Raw genomic sequence first — 20,270 nt, 5'->3', positions numbered from 1 at the left:
TTCTCTGAGGTTTACTATAGTTAACTTTTACAAATATTTAATCATAATTGCTTAGATTGAATTCAATTCAGCATATATTCCTAGAGGTTCACTATTATTATTACTAGGACCTGAGAATATGAAACAGCCATAAAAATGAGTGATGAATTCAATATATATTATTCTGCCATTCAGAAGTATTGTAACAAAAAAAAAAGTTTCTAGGTCATACCAAAAGCAGTAATTCATTATAAGTATAAATTTTGAATCACTGCAATGAATAAGTTCTTGAATTATTTGATAATCCAAGTAATGAGAGAGTGAAGCAAAAGATTTAAATTTGTGGTTAATTTACATAAAATACTGACACTGATGGAGTTAATGTAAATCATAATGTACCACACTGTCAGCAAAGCCAAACTGGTTAATGGATGCCATCGATTCACAGTATTACTATTTTTTGGTTTTTGAGACGGAGTCTCACTCTGTTGCCCAGGCTGGAGTGCAATGGTGGTGGGATCTCGGCTCACTGCAACCTCCACCTCCTGAGTTCAAGTGATTCTTCTGCCTCCTGAGTAGCTGGGATTACAGGCGCACACCACAATGCCCAGCTAATTTTTGTATTTTTAGTAGAGATAGAATTTCACCATGTTGGCCAGGCTGCTCTCTAACTCCTGACCTCGTGATCCGCCTGCTTTGGCCTCCCAAAGTGCTGGGATTACAGGCATGAGCCACTGCTCCCGGCCTTATTATTACTAATTATAGCATAAGAAAACTTGAAATGCCCTGGAATTTTCATAGAAATAGTCACAAATTTTGGGCCGGGCGCGGTGGCTCAAGCCTGTAATCCCAGCACTTTGGGAGGCCGAGGCGGGTGGATCACGAGGTCAGGAGATCGAGACTATCCTGGCTAACATGGTGAAACCCCGTCTCTACTAAAAATACAAAAAACTAGCCGGGCGAGGTGGCGGGCGCCTGTAGTCTCAGCTACTTGGGAGGCTGAGGCGGGAGAATGGCGTGAACCCGGGAGGCGGAGCTTGCAGTGAGCCGAGATCACGCCACTGCACTCCAGCCTGGGAGACACAGCGAGACTCCGTCTCAAAAAAAAAAAAAAAAAAAAAAAAAAAAAAAGAAATAGTCACAAATTTTGAAACATTCCTAAAAACTTACATGTATTAACTTTTTTTTTTTTTCCTGAGACAATCTCACTCTGTTGCCCAGGCTGGGGTATAATGGCATAATCTTGGCTCACTGCAACCTCCACCTCCCAGGTTCAAGTGATTCTCCTGCCTCAGCCTCCTGAGTAGCTGGGATTACAGGTGCCTGCTACCACATCTGGCTAACTTTTGTATTTTTAGTAGACATGGGGTTTCACCATGTTGGTCCGGCTGGTCTTGAACTCCTGATCTCGTGATCTGCCCACCCCGGCCTCCAAAAGTGCTGGGATTACAGGTGTGAGCCACTGTGCCCTGCCATGTATTAACTATTAAAGAAAAAAGTATTCAATGACATTTGCTAAAGCATGGTAAGGAAGACTGTTTTAAAAAATTACTTTATTTTCGAAACTGGGTCTCACTCTGTTGCCAGGCTGGAGTGCAGCAGCACAGTCTTGGCTCACTGCAACCTTTCCATCCCAGGCTCAAGCAATCTTCTTACCCCAGCCTCCTGAGTAGCTGGGACTGCAGTTGTGCAACACCACACCCAGCTAATTTTAATATTTGTAGAGACAGGGTTTTGCCATGTTTCCCAGGCTGGTCTTGAAATCCTGGGGTCAAGTGATCCGTCTGCCTTGGCCTCACAGAGTGCTGGGATTACAGGCAAGAGCCTTGGTGCCCTGCCTTTTTTTTTTCTTTTGAGATGGAGTCTCGCTCTGTCACCCAGGCTGGAGTGCAGTGGCTCAATCTCTGCTCACTGCAAGCTCCGCCTCCCGGGTTTACGCCATTCTCCTGGCTCAGCCTCCCAAGTAGCTGGGACTACAGGCGTCCACTACCATGCCCGGCTCGTTTTTTTGTATTTTTATTAGAGATGGGGTTTCACCGTGTTAGCCAGGATGGTCTCGACCTCCTGACCTTGTGATCTGCCTGCCACGGCCTCCCAAAGTGCTGGGATTACAGGCATAAGCTACAGCGCCCAGCCTTTTTTTTTTTTTTTTTTTTTTTTTTTAATAGAGACAAAGTCGTTCTCTGGCCTAAGATGGAGTACAGTGGTGTGATCATAGCTCATTACAGCTTTGAACTCCTGAGCACAAAGGATCCTCCTGCCTCAGCCCCCCAAGTAGCTGGGACTACAGGCAAGCACCACCACACCTGGCTAATTAAAAAAAATTTTTTTGTATAGTCAGGGTCTCACTATGTTGCCCAGGCTGGTCTCCAACTCCTGGACTCAAGAGATACTTATGCCTGTAATCCCAGCACTTTGGGAGACTGAGGCAGGCGGATTGTCTGAGATCAGGAGTTGGAGCCTGGCCAACATGGTGAAACCTCATCTCTACTAAAAATACAAAAATTAGCCGGGCATGGTGGTGGGCACCTGTATTCCCATCCACTTGGGAGGCTGAGGCAGAAGAATCGCTTGAACCTGGGAGGCGGAGGTTGCAGTGAGCCGAGACTGGTCCATTGCACTCCAGCCTGGGCAACAGGAGCAAAACTCCATCTCAAGAAAAGAAAAGAAAGGAGAGGGGAGGGGAGATCTACAAATTTAGTGGTTTTTTCTTTTTCTTTTTTTTTTTTTTTGAGATGGAGTCTCTGTCTGTGTCCCAGGCTGGAGTGAATGGCACGATTTTGGCTCACTGCGATCTCCATCTTCCAGGTTCAAGTGATTCTCCTACCTCAACCTCCTGAGTAGCTGGGATTACAGGTGTGTGCCACCAAGTCCAACTACTTTTTGTGTTTTTAGTAGATACTGGGTTTCGCCATGTTGACCAGGCTGGTCTCAATCTCCTGACTCAGGTGATCTGCCCGCCTCAGCCTCCCAAAGTGCTGGAATTACAGACGTGAACCACCGCACCCGGTCTCTTTTCTTTTTGTTTTGGAGAGATGGGGTTTCACTGTGTTAGCCAGGCTGGTCTCAAGCTCCTGACCTTGAGTGATCCTCCCGCCTCAGCCTCCCAAAGTGCTGGGATTATAGGCATGAGCAACTGCACCCAGTTCAAACTTAGTGTTTCTGCTGTTCATAAAGAACCTTTGCAGATTTTGACTCTGCCTGGATCTCTCAAGTTTTGATTCTAAAGAGACTGATCAAAAATCTCCATGGGCTGGGCATGGTGGCTCACACCTGTAATCTCAGCACTTTGGGAGGCCAAGGTTGGTGGATCACCCGAGGTCAGGAGTCCGAGACCAGCCTGGCCAACATAGTGAATGTCCGTCTCTACTAAAAATACAAAAACTTAGCCGGACAAAGTGGCAGATTCCTGTAATCCCAGCTACTCAGGAGGCTGAGGGAGGAGAATTGCTTGAACCTGGGAGGCAGAGGTTGCAGTGAGCAGAGATAGCGCCACTGCACTCCAGCCTGGGCAACAAAAGCGAGACTCCATCTCAAAAAAAAAAAAAAAAAAAATATATATATATATATATATATATATTTTCTTTTTCTTGAGATGGAGTCTCGCTCTGTCGCCCAGGCTGGAGTGCAGGGCCGGATCTCAGCTCACTGCAAGCTCCGCCTCCCGGGTTTACGCCATTCTCCTGCCTCAGCCTCCCGAGTAGCTGGGACTACAGGCGCCCGCCACCTCGCCCGGCTAGTTTTTTTGTATTTTTTAGTAGAGATGGGGTTTCACCATGTTAGCCAGGATGATCTCGATCTCCTGACCTCGTGATCCGCCCGTCTCGGCCTCCCAAAGTGCTGGGATTACAGGCTTGAGCCACCACGCCCGGCCTATATATATATATTTTCATGAAATTATTACTAGATGTTGGCGCTTCAGCACCACCAGTTTGGAAGCTTCATCCTTAGCAAAGAAAGATCTTCAAAGCAGGCACTTCCATGATCCACACACTGGATGCCATTAAAGGGGGGGAAAAAGGGAGAGGAAGGGAGGAGAGGAAGAGGAGGAGAAACAGCATTTCAATTCCACTTGTAATATATATTATAAACATATATATACACACACATATATATATATATTTTGAGACAGAAGTCTTACTCTGTTGCCCAGGCTGGAGTGCAGTGGCGTGATCTCGGTTCACTGCAACTTCCACCCCTCCAGGTTTAAGCAATTCTCTGCCTCAGCTTCCGGAGTAGTTGGGATTACAGGCACGTGCCACCATGCCCGGCTAATTTTTCTGTATTTTTAGTAGACATGGGTTTTCACCGTGTTAGCCAGGCTGGTCTTGAACTCCTGACCTTGTAATCCACCACCTCGGCCTCCCAAAGTGCTGGGATTACAGGCGTGAGCCACCACGCCCAGCCAATATATATATATTTTTTGAGACAGAGTCTCACTCTGTCACCAGGCTGGAGTGCAGCGGTGTGATCTCCACTCACTGCAACCTCCACCTCCTGGGTTCAAGCAATTCTCCTGCCTCAGCCTCCCAAGTAGCTGGGATTACAAGTGCACACCACCATGGCCAGCTAAGTTTTGCATTTTTAGTAGAGACAAGGTTTCACCATGTTGGTTGGACTGGCCTCCAACTCCTGGCCTCAAGTGATTCACGCACCTCAGCCTACTGAGATGCTGGGATTACAAGCGTGGCCCCTTGTAATAAAAATTTAATTTTTTGGAATATGACTCTTGGAGGTTTTATTTTTCTTTCTTTTTCTTTTTTTACTTTTGGACTCTGTTGGACTTGAGGTGTTTTTCTTTAATGGCTTTATTGAGGTATGTTTTATGTACCATAAAATGCACCTAAGTGTACAGTTTGATAATTTCTAGTAAATGTATATAGGTGTACAATCATTCCCACAATCCAATTTCAGAACAAGTCAATTACTATAAAAAGTTCCCTAGAGGCCATGTGGTGACAGCTATTATTTTATAGGCTTTTCTTTTTCTTTTTTTTTCTATTTCTGTTTGAGACAGAGTCGTTCTCTGTCACCCAGGCTGGAGTGGAGTGGCATAATCTCAACTCACTGCAACCTCTGCCTCCTAGGTTCAAGGGATTCTCCTGCCTCAGCCTCCCAAGTAGCTGGGATTACAGGCACTTGCCACCATGGCTGGCTAATTTTTGCATTTTTAGTAGATAGGGGGTTTCACCATGTTGGCCAGGCTGGTCTCGAACTCCTGACCTCAGGTGATCTGCCCACCTCAGCCTCCCAAACTGCTGTGATTATAGGTATGAGCTGCCACACCCAGCCTTGCCTTTTCATTTGGAGTCTCAGACAGTGAAATTCAGTCAATATATTTAAATGAGTACTTTTTTTTTTTTTTTTTGAGATGGAGTCTTGCTCTTGTCACCTAGGCTGAAGTGCAATGGCGTGATCATGGCTCACTGTAACCTACGCCGCCCGGGCTCAAGCGATTCTCCTGTCTCAGCCTCCCGAGTAGCTGGGATTACAGCCATGGGCCACCACGCCTGGCTAATTTTTGTATATTTAGTAGAGACAGGGTTTCACCATGTTGGCCAGGTTGGTCTCAAACTCCTGACCTCGTGATTCGCCTGCCTTGGCCTCCCAAAGTGCTGGAAGTACAGGAATGAGCCTCTGCGCCTGGCCTATAATGAATATGTTTTAATGTTCTCTTTGTTTCAGTTCTCCACAGATAAGAGGTTTGCTTTTGATATTTCCTCAATGTGCTCATAAGGATTTCATTATAACTTCTGGGTGCAATATTTAGGTGAGTTTGCAAAGCAGGTTTTTTTTTTTTTTTTTTTTTTTTTGGTGATAGAGTCTTCTTGCTCTGTCACCCAGGCTGAAGTACAGTGGTGCAATCTTGGCTCACTGCAACCTCTGCCTCCAGGGTTCAAGGGATTCTTGTGCCTCAGCCTCCCAAGTAGTTGGAATCTCAGGCACCCGCCACCACACCCAGCTAATTTTTGTATTTTTAGTAGAGATGGGGTTTTATCATGTTGCCCAGGCTGATCTCAACTCCTTTTTTTTTTTTTGAGACAGAGTCTCGCTCTGTTGCCAGGCTGGAGTGCAGTGGCGTAATATTGGCTCACTGCAACCTCCGCCTCCCGGGTTCAAGCGATTCTCTTGCCTCAGCCTGCTGAGTAGCTGGGACAATGGGCACATGCCACCATGCCCAGCTAATTTTTGTATTTTTAGTAGAGACGGGGTTTCACCATGTTGGCCAGGATGGTCTTGATCTCCTGACCTTGTGATCGGTTCGCCTCAGCCTCCCAAAGTACTGGGATTATAGGCGTGAGCCACCACACCTGGCCAAGTTAGTATGTGTTTAAAGATCACACTTTTGCTGGGCACGGTGGCTCACGCCTGTAATCCCAGCACTTTGGGAGGCCGAGGCGGTTGGATCACGAGGTCAGGAGATCGAGACCACGGTGAAACCCTGTCTCTACTAAAAATACAAAAAATTAGCCAGGCTTGGTGGCGGGTGCCTGTAGTCCCAGCTACTCGGGAGGCTGAGGCAGGAGAATGGCGGGAACCTGGGAGGCGGAGCTTGCAGTGAGCCGAGATCGCGCCACTGCACTCCAGCCAGGGGGACAGAGCGAGACTCCGCCTCAAAAAAAAAAAAAAAAAATGATCACACTTTTAATCTCAGCACTTTGGGAGGCTGACGTAGGAGGATCACTTGAGGCCAGGAGTTTGAGACCAGCTTGGGCAACATAAGGATTACAGGCATGAGCCACTGTGCCTGGATCCTTCCCTGTCTTAAATCTGTTCAGGCTGCTATCACATAATACTGTAGGCTGGCTACAGAGTTTTTAAAATTAGTATTTTGTTTTTTTGGTTTTGTTTTTGTTTTGTTTTTCGAGACAGAGTTTCACTCTTGTTACCCAGGCTAGAGTGCAATGGCATGATCTCAGCTCACCACAACCCCCACTTCCTGGGTTCAAGCGATTCTCCTACCTCAGCCTCCCGAGTAGCTGGGACTACAGGCATGCACCACCATGCCTGGCTAATTTTGTATTTTTAGTAGAGACAGAGTTTCTCCATGTTGCTCAGGCTGGTCTCGAACTCCCGACCTCAGGTGATCCACCCGCCTCAGCCTCCAAAAGTGCTGGGATTACAGGTGTGAGCTACCATGCCTGGCCAAGTTAGTATGTGTTTAAAGATCACACTTGTAATCCCAGCACTTTGGGAGGCTGACATAGGAGGATCACTTGAGGCCAGGAGTTTGAGACCAGCCTGGGCAACATAGGGAGACGATGTCTCGACAAAAAATACAAAAGTTACTTGGGTGTGATGGTGCATGCTTGTAGTCTCAGCTACTCAGGAGGCTGAGGTGGGAGGATTGCTTGGGCCCAGGAGGTCGGGGCTGCAGTGAGCCAGTGACCATGCCAGTACACTCCAGCCCGGATTCCAGAACAAACTGCTATCTCAAACAAACAAACAAACACATAAATGAAAGACAGTTGGTGTTCCTACCACAGCTGTGTCCAGTGAGAAGAGAGGGTGTGATGTTGCAGATGAGAGGGGATAAATGCTGAACCAAAATCCTGGAGAAGGTGAGAGAGAAAGGAGAGGAAGGAATCCAGAGTCCAGATGAAGGAGATGATCTCTGATGGCAGCCGAGATAACAGCATATCCTTACAGTTGTAGGTGGCTTTGTAGATCTAAGATCAGCAAGATGGCTGGCTGTAGTTTTGTAGATTATCAGGAAGATTATCAGAAAAAAATATCTTGACCTGGTGAGCTCTCTATGCTCTGGCACTTGATTAAAAGCTGTCCTAAAATATTACAAATTCTAGAATTTACCTTCACAAAAACCTTTTCATTAACTAGGAGGCTTTTTTTTTTTTTTTTTTGGATATGGGGTCTTGCTCTGTCCTCCAGGCTGGAGTGCAGTGGCACTATCTAGGCTAACTGCAACCTCTGCCTCCTGAGTTCATGTGATTCTCCTGCCTCAGCCTCCTGAGTAGCTAGGATTACAGGTGTGTGCCACCACGCCCAGCTAATTTTTGTATTTTTAGTGGAGACAAGGTTTCACCATATTGGCCAGGCTGGTCTCGAACTCCTGACCTCAGGTGATCCACTCACTGAGGCATAACTTTTTTTTTTTTTTTTGAGACAGAGTCTCGCTCTGTCGCCCAGGCTGGAGTGCAGTGGCTGGATCTCAGTTCACTGCAAGCTCCACCTCCCAGGTTTATGCCATTCTCCTGCCTCAGCCTCCTGAGTAGCTGGGACTACAGGCGCCTGCCACCTCGCCCGGCTAGTTTTTTGTATTTTTCAGTATAGACGGGGTTTCACCGTATTAGCCAGGATGGTCTCGATCTCCTGACCTCGTGATCCGCCCGTCTCGGCCTCCCAAAGTGCTGGGATTACAGGCTTGAGCCACCGCGCCCGGCCTGAGGCATAACTTTTATTTCAGTGTCATGTTTCAGTTTGTTCTGTGGTCTCCTTTTTATTTGTTACCTGGTAAAACACACACACACACACACACACATATATATATATAATTTTTTTTTTTTTTTTTTTTGCTGGTTTCCAGGTAATTCTAAGAACTAACTAAGGTCCTGATGCTTGGTAGTTACCAAGGGAGGCAGAGTATTTTGCACAGTCCAAAGGAGGTAATGTAATGCTTAAATGAAATAAACTGAACCAAACAATGAAAATATGGGCTACATATCACAAACAACTCTGAGACACTGTTATTTATGATATTATAGGAAAGCTTCTCCTAAGGAAAGTAGTGGAAACTCCATCACTTACACAAGTTAGAACACAACTGTAAAGGTACTAAAAAGTGTATTAGAGTGATTCATCCTGTAAAAGACCCTGGGGACTGAGTGTGGTGGCTCATGCCTGTAATCCTAACACACTGGGAGGCTGAAGCAGAAGGATCACTTGAGCCCAGGAGTTTGAGACCAGCCTGGGCAACATAGTGAGACCCTATCTCTACAAAAATTAAAAATTAGCCTGGCATGGTGGCATGCGCCTATGATCCTAGCTACTTGGGAGGCTGAGGTGGGAGAATTGCTTGAGCTCCGGAGGTCGAGGCTACAGTCAGCCATGTTTGCACCATTGCACTCAAGGCTGGGGACAGGGCAAGCCTCTGTCTCAAAAAACAAACAAACAAAAAATTACCCTGAGAAGTACATTTTATGGCTAGAGACTTTGTTTCTTTTTTCTCTTTTTTTGACGGAGTCTCGCTCTGTTGCCCAGGCTGGAGTGCAGTGGCAGGATCTCGGCTCACTGCAACTTCTGCCTCCCGGGTTCAAGCAATTCTCTGCCTCAGCCTCCCAAGTAGCTGGGATTACAGGCACCTGTCACCACATCCTTCTAATTTTTGTATTTTGTATTTCACCATCTTGGCCAGGCTGGTCTTAAACTCCTGACCTCTTGATCCACCCGCCTTGGCCTCCCAACGTGCTGGGATTACAGGTGTGAGCCACCGCACCCGGCCGGGGAGTGACTGTTAATGGCTTGGAGGGTTTCTTTTTCGGATGATTAAAATGTTCTGAAATCGGACAGTGAGGATGACTGAGCTGTGAACATAATAAAACCATTGTACACCTTAATTGGGTGAATTGTATAGTATGTAAATTAGATGGCAATAATAAAAAAAGTAAACTTTTAACATCAATGTCACCAGGGGTTCAAGTTCTGGCTTACACAGAATTCCTTTCCTGGAGAGCAGATAATATGCAAAGCCAGCAGTGGTTTATTTTTACTCACAAATTCCTTAAGTATCTAGTAGTCAGGTTCCTATTTTAAGCATGTAGCAAAGACATTGTAACTCTTAATTCTGGAATATAGTCTTTACGGTTTAGTGAGCCATCCAATCCACTTCTCGTCTTTAGTCCGTGGCAAAATCGGGAATTTCATGGTACTGTTACTTTGATCGCTCAACTTAGATTTATATAACATTTTTTATTTTTTGAGACGGAGTCTTGCTCTGTCGCCCAGGCTGGAGTGCAGTGGCAGATCTCGGCTCACTGCAAGCTCCGCCTCCCGGGTTCACGCCATTCTCCTGCCTCAGCCTCCCGAGTAGCTGGGACTACAGGCGCCCGCCACCTCGCCCGGCTAGTTTTTTTGTATTTTTTTAGTAGAGACGGGGTTTCACCGTGTTAGCCAGGATGGTCTCGATCTCCTGACCTTGTGATCCGCCCGTCTCGGCCTCCCAAAGTGCTGGGATTACAGGCGTAAGCCATCGCACCCGGCCAAATATTTGTATTCTTGTGCACCTGAAGATGGTTTTCACCCACTGACTCCAAACGTCTTCTTTGCATTTGCTGTGTACAATTCAGTGATTTGGGTTTCTCATCCATTTATACTTTCAACTTTTATCAATACTTTTTGAACACACTTAAAAAAACCCCCAGGAAGTATCTCTCTAAAAGGCCAAGGTAAAGTAAAATGAATGGGAGTTCTTGTGTCCGAATTCTCTTCCAACTGGCCTTTCCTGGAGGAGGTGGAAGAGTGTGTAGCAGATGTTTTAGAAAATGAGCGCTCAATAGGGTAGATCGCGCTCCCGCGGACAAGGAGACGTTTTTCGTTTTCTTATCCCTCGCTTAGGCGGCGGGCGCGCAGAATCCAGTGGGAGCAATGAGGTGTTTCTGGGCTCCCAGGTCACAGAAAAGCAGACGAGTGGGAACGACGGAGGCGCCGCGGGCCAGCGCCACCTTCTGGCGGATGTTCCCCGGCGTGCGTCCGGGAGCCGTCTCTCCCCCTGCCAGCCTACCTGGCCCAGGCCCGCGGCGCCCGCCGCCCCTGCGCGGTCGCCGTGGCAACGCCCCGCCCTGCCGCCCGCCTCCCTTTGCCCCTCCCCCCGGCCGGCGCGGCTGCGCGGGAGGGGGTGGGACGGGGGCGGGGAGAGGACGCAGGCGAGAAGAACTCCGCGGCGCGGCGCCCGCGACCTATTGGCTGCCACGTCCCGGCGCCAGAAGCCCCGCCTCCCTGACGGGGGTCACGTGATCCCTTTCAAAGATGGCCGCCCTGTTGTTTTGATGAATAATACTTGGTGGGGCGAGGGGGAAAGAGTAGGGGTGGAGGGGTAGGAGGATTTACTCTTCCAGCGAGAGCTACGCGCGTCCCATCCTCCCCCTCCCCCCTACCCGGGCTCCGGCGTGGAGGCGGGGCGTGGCCGGCCTGCTTTGGGAGGGGAGGGGCTTCCCTTACAGTGCTGGGCTCTGCCAGGACGGCTGTGGGGTCGCCTTACCTCGGGGTATCCACTCTGCAGTGGACCAGTTCCCGCCAGAGGCAAAGGGTAGGAAGGAGAGCAGGATCTGCTGTAGGAACGCAGCTACCGCGCCACTATCACGAAGACACAGCAGGCTCGGGGCACGAGACGAGCTGGAGACCGCGCTGCCTAGTCTGGGTAACCTGGGAAGCAGAGGGAAGTAAGTGGCGCCTTAAGATAACCCTGTAGCAGCAGCAGTGGCGGCCAGAGGAGGCTGCTCAGGGAACAAGCGGCTGTAGTAGTCTCTGGGGCGATTGGAGTGACCGAAGCCAAGGCAGTTCAGTGCCTCTTGTGTTCTTATTTTTTAACCTCTGACTATGCAATTCTGAAACCTCCCCCATTCGGGGGACCAGACAGCCTGATAGACACCTTCCACTCTCCTTCCTCCCGCCGTGGTCGCGAGAACAGAAGGATCTCTCCCTAACGCCTTTCACCATTAAGAGGAAAGCGATGGAGGAGCTGAGCGCTGATGAGGTGAGGAGGTTGGGGGACACCTTGAGGGATTAGTTGGCAACTCGTTAGCGCTTTGGACAGGGATGATATTGCGCCAGTGCTGTCTGGCCTTTGGGCTTGGAGAAGGAACGGAGATGATATTTTCCAAGAATAACATGACTCCCCATAGGGTCTCTGGTTTTATTCTCCTTTATTCTTTTGCCTTATTTCTTCATTCTGAACTCCATTTGCTTCTTTCCGAGTGTTCTTTTAGGGTCTGAAAAAGAGGAGAGAGCATCTTGAGGTGTTTATTCTTTTCTTCAGGGTATGCAAAGAAGAACGGCTAGATTTACATCAAGTTAAAGTGTGTTGTGTGTCGTCAGGAATTTAAAGCACGATTTTGGATGGAATGAGAATGTATGGTGGGTGAATATTTTTAAAGAAAGCATTTGAAATTCCAAATATGTGTGGTTATTTAACTGTATAAGCTGATTAAACATATCTTTTTGCTTGAGGGATGGTTTACAGACAGATTCTTTGATATTTAACAAAATATGTATCTTCTCAACAGTTAAGAGAATTCCAGTTGTATTCTAGTGACTTAATATAAGACCACTAATGACTTCTGGCATTCTTCTCTTACATTCTATCTTTTTCTACTTCTTGAATCTTTCAAACTTGTGTTTTGCTGTAGCAGAGACTGAACAGGAAGCAAGTGGTAGCAAATGAATTTGTAAACTCTCTCCTGTTATCATTTCTTGAAGGAGTTATACGATCTATTTCTTGATGTTTTAAAGATTGTTTAATAAGTTAGATTGTTGTAAAAAAAAAAAAAAAGCAGTGGCAATCAGGGTACAAGGAATTTCCTACGCTTCTACTGCCTTTTTCCTTCCTTTTTACAAATTGGGAGCTTCCCTTTCAGGACCCCTGCTGGCCATACCCTCTTCAGCCTACCTCCACATTTCTTCCACTGGTTCATCATATAAACTTCCCTACAGTATTAGGAAAGCAGTCATCCATCAGGTTGATTGTACTACAAGATTTCCATGCTCCAGTTTTGGCTACAGAGTATTTAGTGTGTTTACTTAGGGACTGAAATTCTCCAGGTGTAGGACATGGCAGTGGTGTGTTAAGGGTCAGGTAGGAAAGGAAGCAAATGATTTTGTTGATTGTGATACTTGGATACTTGGTTTGGAAAATCAGGATTGCCCATTCTGCGTTACTGACGTTGTGTTTTTATAAATACATCAGAAATGTAATCTTAAGAGAATATTACACAGTTTCTTTCATTCGGTAGGAAATATCAAGAGATCTCCTAAGAATCACTTTGTTTTATGTGGTTTAAGTTTCTCCACCCTTCCCCGTTTTTCATTAATGTTAATTCTAGTGAGTAATTTCTCTTAAAGCCGAGATGCTGTTTTTTGTTTTTTGTTTGTTTGAGACTCAGTCTTGCTGTCGCCCAGGCTGGAGTGCAGTGGCGCCATCTCAGCTCACTGCAAGCTCCGCCTCCCAGGTTTACGCCGTTCTCCTGCCTCAGCCTCCCTAGTAGCTGGGACTGCAGGCGCCCGCCACCACGCCAGGCTAATTTTTTGTATTTTTTTGTATTTTTAGTAGAGACGGGGTTTCACCGTGTTAGCCAGGATGGTCTCGATCTCCTGACCTCGTGATCCGTCTGCCTCGGCCTCCCAAAGTCCTGGGATTACAGGTGTCAGCCACCGCGATGGGCCAGAGATACTGTTTTTTAGTAGTACTTTACTCCCAGAAATTACTTTTTTTTTTTGATGATCTGTTTAGAGGCTTTGCACACTTGAGTTTTCACCAAGAAATTTTTTTCAAACCAGCGAGGCGTTACAGACCATGAATATACTGTATAATCTAAAATGTGTCTCTTCACTTTGCTCAGTCCTTGAGGAAGGTGTAACTTTTTTTGTGACCATATAAGGAACACATGAAACCTTTGTGGAAGAAATAGAAGAAACTTTTTTTCAAGGTTAGCAGAATATTCAAACAAATGAGAAAAATTAAATTCACTAATACAGGATCAATGTAAAATTATCTTCAACAAATTAGTTGTCCTGAACACAAAAAGCTGATTCAATAACTGCTAATTTTACTCACAGCAGAACCTGGAACAAATAATAATTCTTTGTTTTTAATTTTAAAAATTTTTATTGTTTTTTGTAGAGACAGGGGTCTTGCCGTGTTGCCTGAGATGGTCTAAACTCCTGACCTCAAGCGATCCTCCCACTTCAGCCTCCCAAAGTGGGAGCCAGACGAATAGTTTTTTGGAAAAAATATCTTTGAAGTTATTTTTTAAAAATTCAATTAAAAATTTTTGAGGTTAGGTAAGCAATTCTCTTGAGACATTTCCAAAGCTTTTGCCTTTGTATTGTTACTCTGTAGTTGGAAACTTGTGTCAGATATGGTAGGTGACATTGATTTGATTACAAAATAATACACTTATATTAATGAAACTTCAAGTTTATATTTCAGGGTTAAAACAGGCAAGGCAGTGATCTTTTAATCTACTTTAGGAAATTAGGTAAGGCAGAGTTTCATATTTTAATAAAATGAAAATGTATGATTACACAGTCCGTGAAAAACAAAGGCTGGTATAACCAGACTGGTAGCTTTAGGAACTTTTACATTATGTGCACTTTTTGGTCCCTCTCAGATCACCTAGAATTCTGTGTGTGTGTGTGTGTGTGTGTGTGTGTGTGTGAGAGAGAGAGAGAGAGATAGAGTTTCGCTCTTATTGCCCAGGCTGGAGTGCAATGGTGCGATCTTGGCTCACTGCAACCTCTGCCTCCTGGGTTCAAACGATTTTCCTGCCTCAGTCTCTCTAGTAGCTGGAATTGCAGGCATGCGCCACCATGCCTGGCTAATTTTGTATTTTTAGTAGAGATGGGGTTTCTGTAGTTCACTGCAGAGCCGTGACTAAGTTCATTCTCTTCAGGAACCTACATTCCGAGGCATCATTATTTACATTATGTTAATTCTATAACCTACTCATGTGTTGTTTCTCGTATCTCAAGGTGGTGCTGTGTGTAGATGGTGTGTTTGTTTTTGAGACGGGTCTGGCTCTGTCACCCAGTCTGGAATGCAGTGGCACGATCTTGGCTCACTGCAATCTCTCTTAGGTTCAAGTGATCCTCCCACCTCAGCCTCCCAAGCTGGGACTACAGACTCATGCCACCACACCCGGCTACTTTTTGAATTTTTTTCGAGAGATGGGGTTTCACCATGTTGCCCAGGCTGGTCTCAAACTCCTGGGCTCAAGTTAATGAGATTGCATTGAAGTGATTTTTCCCTCCTAAGTCTTCTTTGTGACTTAGTTCATCTGCAAGATGGTTGTTGGCTGGGATTCAGTGTGTGGTCAAGATTTTAGGAAGTGTTGACCCGGTGCAGTGGCTCACGCCTGTAATCCCAGCACTTTTGGGAGGCTGAGGCGGCTGGATCACCTGAGGTCGGGAGTTCGAGAACAGCCTGTCCAACATGGAGAAACCCAGTCTCTGCTAAAAATACAAAATTAGCTGGCCGTGGTGGCACATGACTGTAATCCCAGTTACTCAGGAGGCTGAGGCAGGAGAATTGCTTGAATCTGGGAGGTGGAGGTTGTAGTGGGCTGAGATCGCGCCATTGCACTCCAGCCTGGGTAACGAGAGCGAAACTCTGTCTCAAAAAAAAAAAAAAATAATAATAATAAAGATTTTAGAAAGTATTCCTTCCCAAATGCAGAATATGTGACCTTTGACTTTTTAGCAGTGTTCCGTAAGTAGAAGAAAATTGACATTGAACGACAGCCTTAGGAGCCGGTTCTGTGCCAGGCACTTGATAGCTCTGTCTCATTAGAGAAAACATTATAAACAAGCAGGTACTATTTTCCTAATTTTACAAGTCAGCAAACTGGGATTTAGGTTAAGTAACTTCTCCATAGTGAGCTGGCTTAGAAGTGATGGGGTTGGAATTCAAACCCAGTGCTCTTGACTCGAAAGCCTTTTTATTTTATTGCTCAACAACTGACATAAATTCACCACAGCTTCTGTATCAGTATCCTGCATAACACTGACCCAGTCTGCTTTGATATACATAGGTTTTCTGTAGAAGTGCTGTTTTGCATGAATGCATTCATGATGTGATCAGGGCATTTGGTACTGGTCCTCCCACTCCCAATTTTTTTTTTTTTTTTAAATGCCTGTTGGGTTAAAAATTTGGGAGTTGGGGCCAGGCGTGTCGGCTCACGCCTGTAATCCCAACACTTTGAGAGGCCGAGGTGGGCGGATCACGAGGTCAGGAGATCAAGACCATCCTGGCCAACATGGTGAAACCCCGTCTCTACTAAAAATACAAAAATTTGTATTTTTTTTGTATTTTTTTGCTAAAATACAGCTGGGTGTGGTGGTGCGCACCTGTGGTCCCAGCTACTCGGGAGGCTGTGGTAGGAGAATTGCTTAAACTCAGGAGGCGGAGGTTGCAGTGAATCGAGATTGTGCCAGTGCACTCCAGCCTGGGAGGCAGAGCAAGACTCCATCTAAACACACACACACACACACACACACACACACACACACACACACACACACACAGAAAAACGAACAAAAAAGAAATTATAATTAAATTGGAGTGGAGGAGATAGATAGGAATCCAACAGTTATAAAATAGTGCCAGTTGTTATTGTGGAGATATGCACAACTCACTTAAGAAACATGAGAAGGGACCTCTGGAGGGGCACGGTCTTAGTGAAGACTTTCAAGAAAAAGTGATACTTATGTTGAGAAGCAGTTGCCCTGGGAACTGGCTCTGAAATGGGGGAGCTCAAGAAACAGCACCAAGTAGTGTGACTGGAGAGGTGGGTTTTACGTCGGGTGTGAGGCAGGTACCTGATCTCGGAGGGCTGTCAGAAACGTTTAGGACTTTGAACTTCCTTTTTTGTTGTTGTTCTTTGGGACGGTATCTCGCTCTGTTGCCCAGGCTGGAGTGAAGTGGCATGATCTTGGCTCACTGCAGCCTCTGCTTCCCGAGTTCAAGTGATTCTCCTGCCTCAGCCTCCCAGGTAGCTGGGATTACAGGTGCATGCCACCATGCCCTGCTATTTTTTTTTTTTTTTTTTTGTATTTTTAGTAAAGATGGGGTTTCACCATGTTGACTAGGCTGGTTTCAAACTCCTGACCTCAAGTGATCTGCCTGCCTCTGTCTGCCAAAGTGCTGGGGTTACAGGCGTGAGCCACTGCACTCAGCCGAGTTTGAACTTTCTCTGTAAAATGCCTTTTAGGGATTTTAAGAGGTGAGAAAGATGGGTGGCAAGGGAGTAAAGGATAGTTTGGAAGAAGGTGGCTGCAAACTGCAAGATATATTAGGAGGCTGTTGTTGCTGTATAGGAGTGAGGCAATGGAGTCCAGGGGAACTAAGGCATTGCCTGTGGGAATGGAGGGGAGCAGACAGACACCAAAAATACCAAGGACTGTGGTTAACCCAGTTTTGATGATCAGTTAGCTGTGAAGAGGGGAGGGGAGGAGAGATGGAGAAATGACACCTTGGTTTCTAGCTATGGAGAAGGATAGATAGGGGTTGAATAAGGAATTCTGGAGAAGCAGCAGATTTTGGAGAAAGCAGATGTTTCTTTTTCTTTTTTTTTTTGAGACGGAGTCTTGCTCTGCCACCCAGGCTGGAGTGCAGTGGCCGATCTCAGCTCACTGCAAGCTCCGCCTCCCGGGTTCACGCCATTCTCCTGCCTCAGCCTCCCGAGTAGCTGGGACTACAGGCGCCTGCCACCACGCCCGGCTAGTTTTTTGTATTTTTTAGTAGAGACGGGGTTTCACCGTGTTAGCCAGGATGGTCTCGATCTCCTGACCTAGTGATCTGCCCATCTCGGCCTCCCAAAGTGCTGGGATTACAGGCGTGAGCCACCGCGCCCGGCCAGATGTTTCTTTTTCTTTTTTTTTTTTTCTTCTTTTGAGACAGGGTCTCCCTCTGTCACCCAGGCTGGAGTGCAGTGGTGCGACCTCAGCTCACTGCAGTCTCTGACTCCCGGCTTCAAGTGATTCTCCTGCCTCAGCCTTCCGAGTAGCTGGGACTACAGGTGCATGGCAGCCATGCCCAGCTAATTTTTGTATTTTTAGTAGAGACGGTGTTTCACCATATTGGCCAGGCTGATCTCGAACTCCTGACCTCAGTGATCCGCCTGCCATGGCCTTCCGAAGTGCTGGGGGTACAGGTGTGAGCTACCGCGCCCAACCTCCGGCTAATTTTTGTATATTTTGTAGAGACAGGGTCTTGCCATGTTGCCCAGGCTGGTCTCAAACTCCTGGGCTCAAGTGATCTGCCCATCTCAGCCTCCCAGAGTGCTGGGATTACAAGTTTAGTTTTAGACCACCAAAAAGATGAGTCCACATGTAGACCCCCACTCTGGCCTTGCTGCTCTAACATCCCCACTTCTTTTTTTTTTTTTTTTTTGAGATGGAGTCTTGCTCTGTCTCCCAGGCTGGAATGCAGTGGCGCAATCTCCGCTCACTGCAAGCTCTGCCTCCCGGGTTCACGCCATTCTCCTGCCTCAGCCTCCTGAGTAGCTGGGACTACAGGCGCCCGCCACCACGCCCGGCTAATTTTTTTGTGTTTTTAGTAGAGATGGGGTTTCACCGTGTTAGCCAGGATGATCTCGATCTCCTGACCTCATGATCTGCCCACCTCAGCCTCCCAAAATGCTGGGATTACAGGCTTGAGCCACCGTGCCCGGCCCTTTTTTTTTTTTTTTTGATATGGAATTTCGCTCTTGTTGCCCAGGCTGGAGTGCAATGGTGTGATCTCAGCTCACCACAACCTCTTACCTCCCAGGTTCAAGCGATTCTCCTGCCTCAGCCTCTGGAGTAGCTGGGATTACAGGCATGCACTACCTTGCCTGGCTAATTTTTTTGTATTTTTAGTAGAAACAGGGTTTCTCCATGTTGGCCTGGGCGGTCTCAAACTCTCGACCTTAGGTGATCCGCCCGCCTCAGCCTCCCTAAGTGCTGGGATTACAGGCGTGAGCCACCGTGCCCGGCCTAACATCCCCACTTCTTTGACCATATCTTTACTTGTAACAGGCCTGAGGACCTGAGGTCCCATTTTCCTCAGTAGGTAGTTGCTACTGTTCGCTTTATAACCAGGGCTCTTCCTCAAGCCTGGGAGGACAGTGGGATATAGCCTGCTAGGCCCCTTCTCCTCTCTTTTTGTTCACTGTAGACAAGAGACAGAGAATGATAATAAGGATATTAGCTCTTAATATGTGCTACACACTTAACTTGCTTCTCAAGGTTGGCATTCTTATCCCCTGTTTTACAGATAAGAAAATGGAGGCTAATAGAAATTAATTTATTGAAGGGCACACAACTAGTAAGTGGTAGAACCTGGATTCTAATCCAGAGTCTGACTCCAGAGTTTTCTATCTATTTACTACCTCTAAAACAAAACTAACCTCAGCCAACTGTAACATTTTTGGCATTCTTTCTTTTTTTTTTTTTGAGATGGAGTTTCGCTCTTGTCACTCAGGCTTGAGTGAAATGGTATGATCTCGGCTCACTGCAGCCTCCACCTCCTGGGTTCAAGCGATTCTCCTGCCTCAGCCTCCGAAGTAGCTGGGATTACAGGCTCCCGCCAGCATGCCCAGCTAATTTTTGTATTTTTAGTAGAGATGGGGTTTCACCATGTTGGCCAGGCTGGTCTCGAACTTCTGACTTCAGGTGATTCCCCCACCTCGGCCTCCCAATGTGCTGGGATTACAGGAGTGAGCCACTGTGCCCAGCCACATTTATAGCATTCTTACTGTCCCTTCTGAGATAGGAAGTGGAAGCCCCAGTGGACTTTCTTTTTTTCTTTCTTTCTTTCTTTTTTTTTTTTTGAGACAGAGTCTCGCTCTGTCCCCATGCTGGAGTGTAGTGGCGCAATCTCTCACCACAACCTCCACCTCCTGGGTTCAAGCAATTCTCCTGCCTCAGCCTCCCAAGGAGCTGGGGTTACAGGCGCATGCCACTACTGCCTGGCTAATTTTTGTATTTTTAGGAGAGGGGTTTCACCATGTTGGTCAGGCTGGTCTCGAACTCCTGACCTCAAATGATCCACCCACCTCAGCCTCCCGAAGTTGTGGGATTACAGGCATGATGCTGGAGTGCAGTGGCATAATCTCGGCTCATTACAACCTCTAACCCCTGGGTTCAAGCGATTCTCCTTCATCAGCCCTCCGAGGATCTGGGATTACAGGCGCCTGCTGCCAGGCCCAGCTCTCCAGTGGACTTTCATTCCCCATTTGTTATTGCTGAGAGTGGAGCTCGTCAAACAGCTCCCAGCTCTTGTAGGGAAAGAAGGCAGAAATACTTCTTTTTTTTTTTTTTTTTTTTTGAGACGGAGTCTAGCTCTGTCGCCCAGACTGGAGTGCAGTGGCGCGATCTCGGCTCACTGCAAGCTCCGCCTCCCGGGTTCACGCCATTCTCCTGCCTCAGCCTCCGGAGTAGCTGGGACTACAGGCGCCCGCCACCACGCCCGGCTAATTTCTTTTTGTATTTTTAGTAGAGACGGGGTTTCACCGTGTTAGCCAGGATGGTCTCGATCTCCTGACCTCGTGATCCGCCCGCCTCGGCCTCCCAAAGTGCTG

At 46.9% G+C, this 20,270-nt stretch overlaps 1 protein-coding gene across 8 annotated transcripts in view; it reads left to right on the top strand.

Annotated features, from left to right (window-relative positions):
- Nucleotides 1-10,948: 10,948 nt before the first annotated feature.
- UBE4B (ubiquitination factor E4B) overlaps nt 10,949-20,270 on the top strand; it is a 147,655-nt gene continuing 138,333 nt past the window's right edge. For 6 of the 8 annotated variants that reach the window (XM_074020878.1, XM_005544839.4, XM_045380998.2 and 3 more), the window contains exon 1: nt 10,949-11,689. In XM_074020878.1, coding sequence (XP_073876979.1) covers nt 11,666-11,689 — 24 coding nt within the window. In that variant the 5' untranslated portion in view covers nt 10,949-11,665. The remainder of the gene's footprint in view (nt 11,690-20,270) is intronic. The other 2 variants (XM_074020888.1, XM_074020866.1) reach the window with 1 other exon arrangement.

This window comes from Macaca fascicularis, chromosome 1, assembly GCF_037993035.2.
Source record: "Macaca fascicularis isolate 582-1 chromosome 1, T2T-MFA8v1.1".
NCBI lineage: Eukaryota > Metazoa > Chordata > Mammalia > Primates > Cercopithecidae > Macaca > Macaca fascicularis.
Note: the sequence above shows the minus strand (reverse complement) of the source record. Positions and strands in the feature narration are given on the sequence as shown.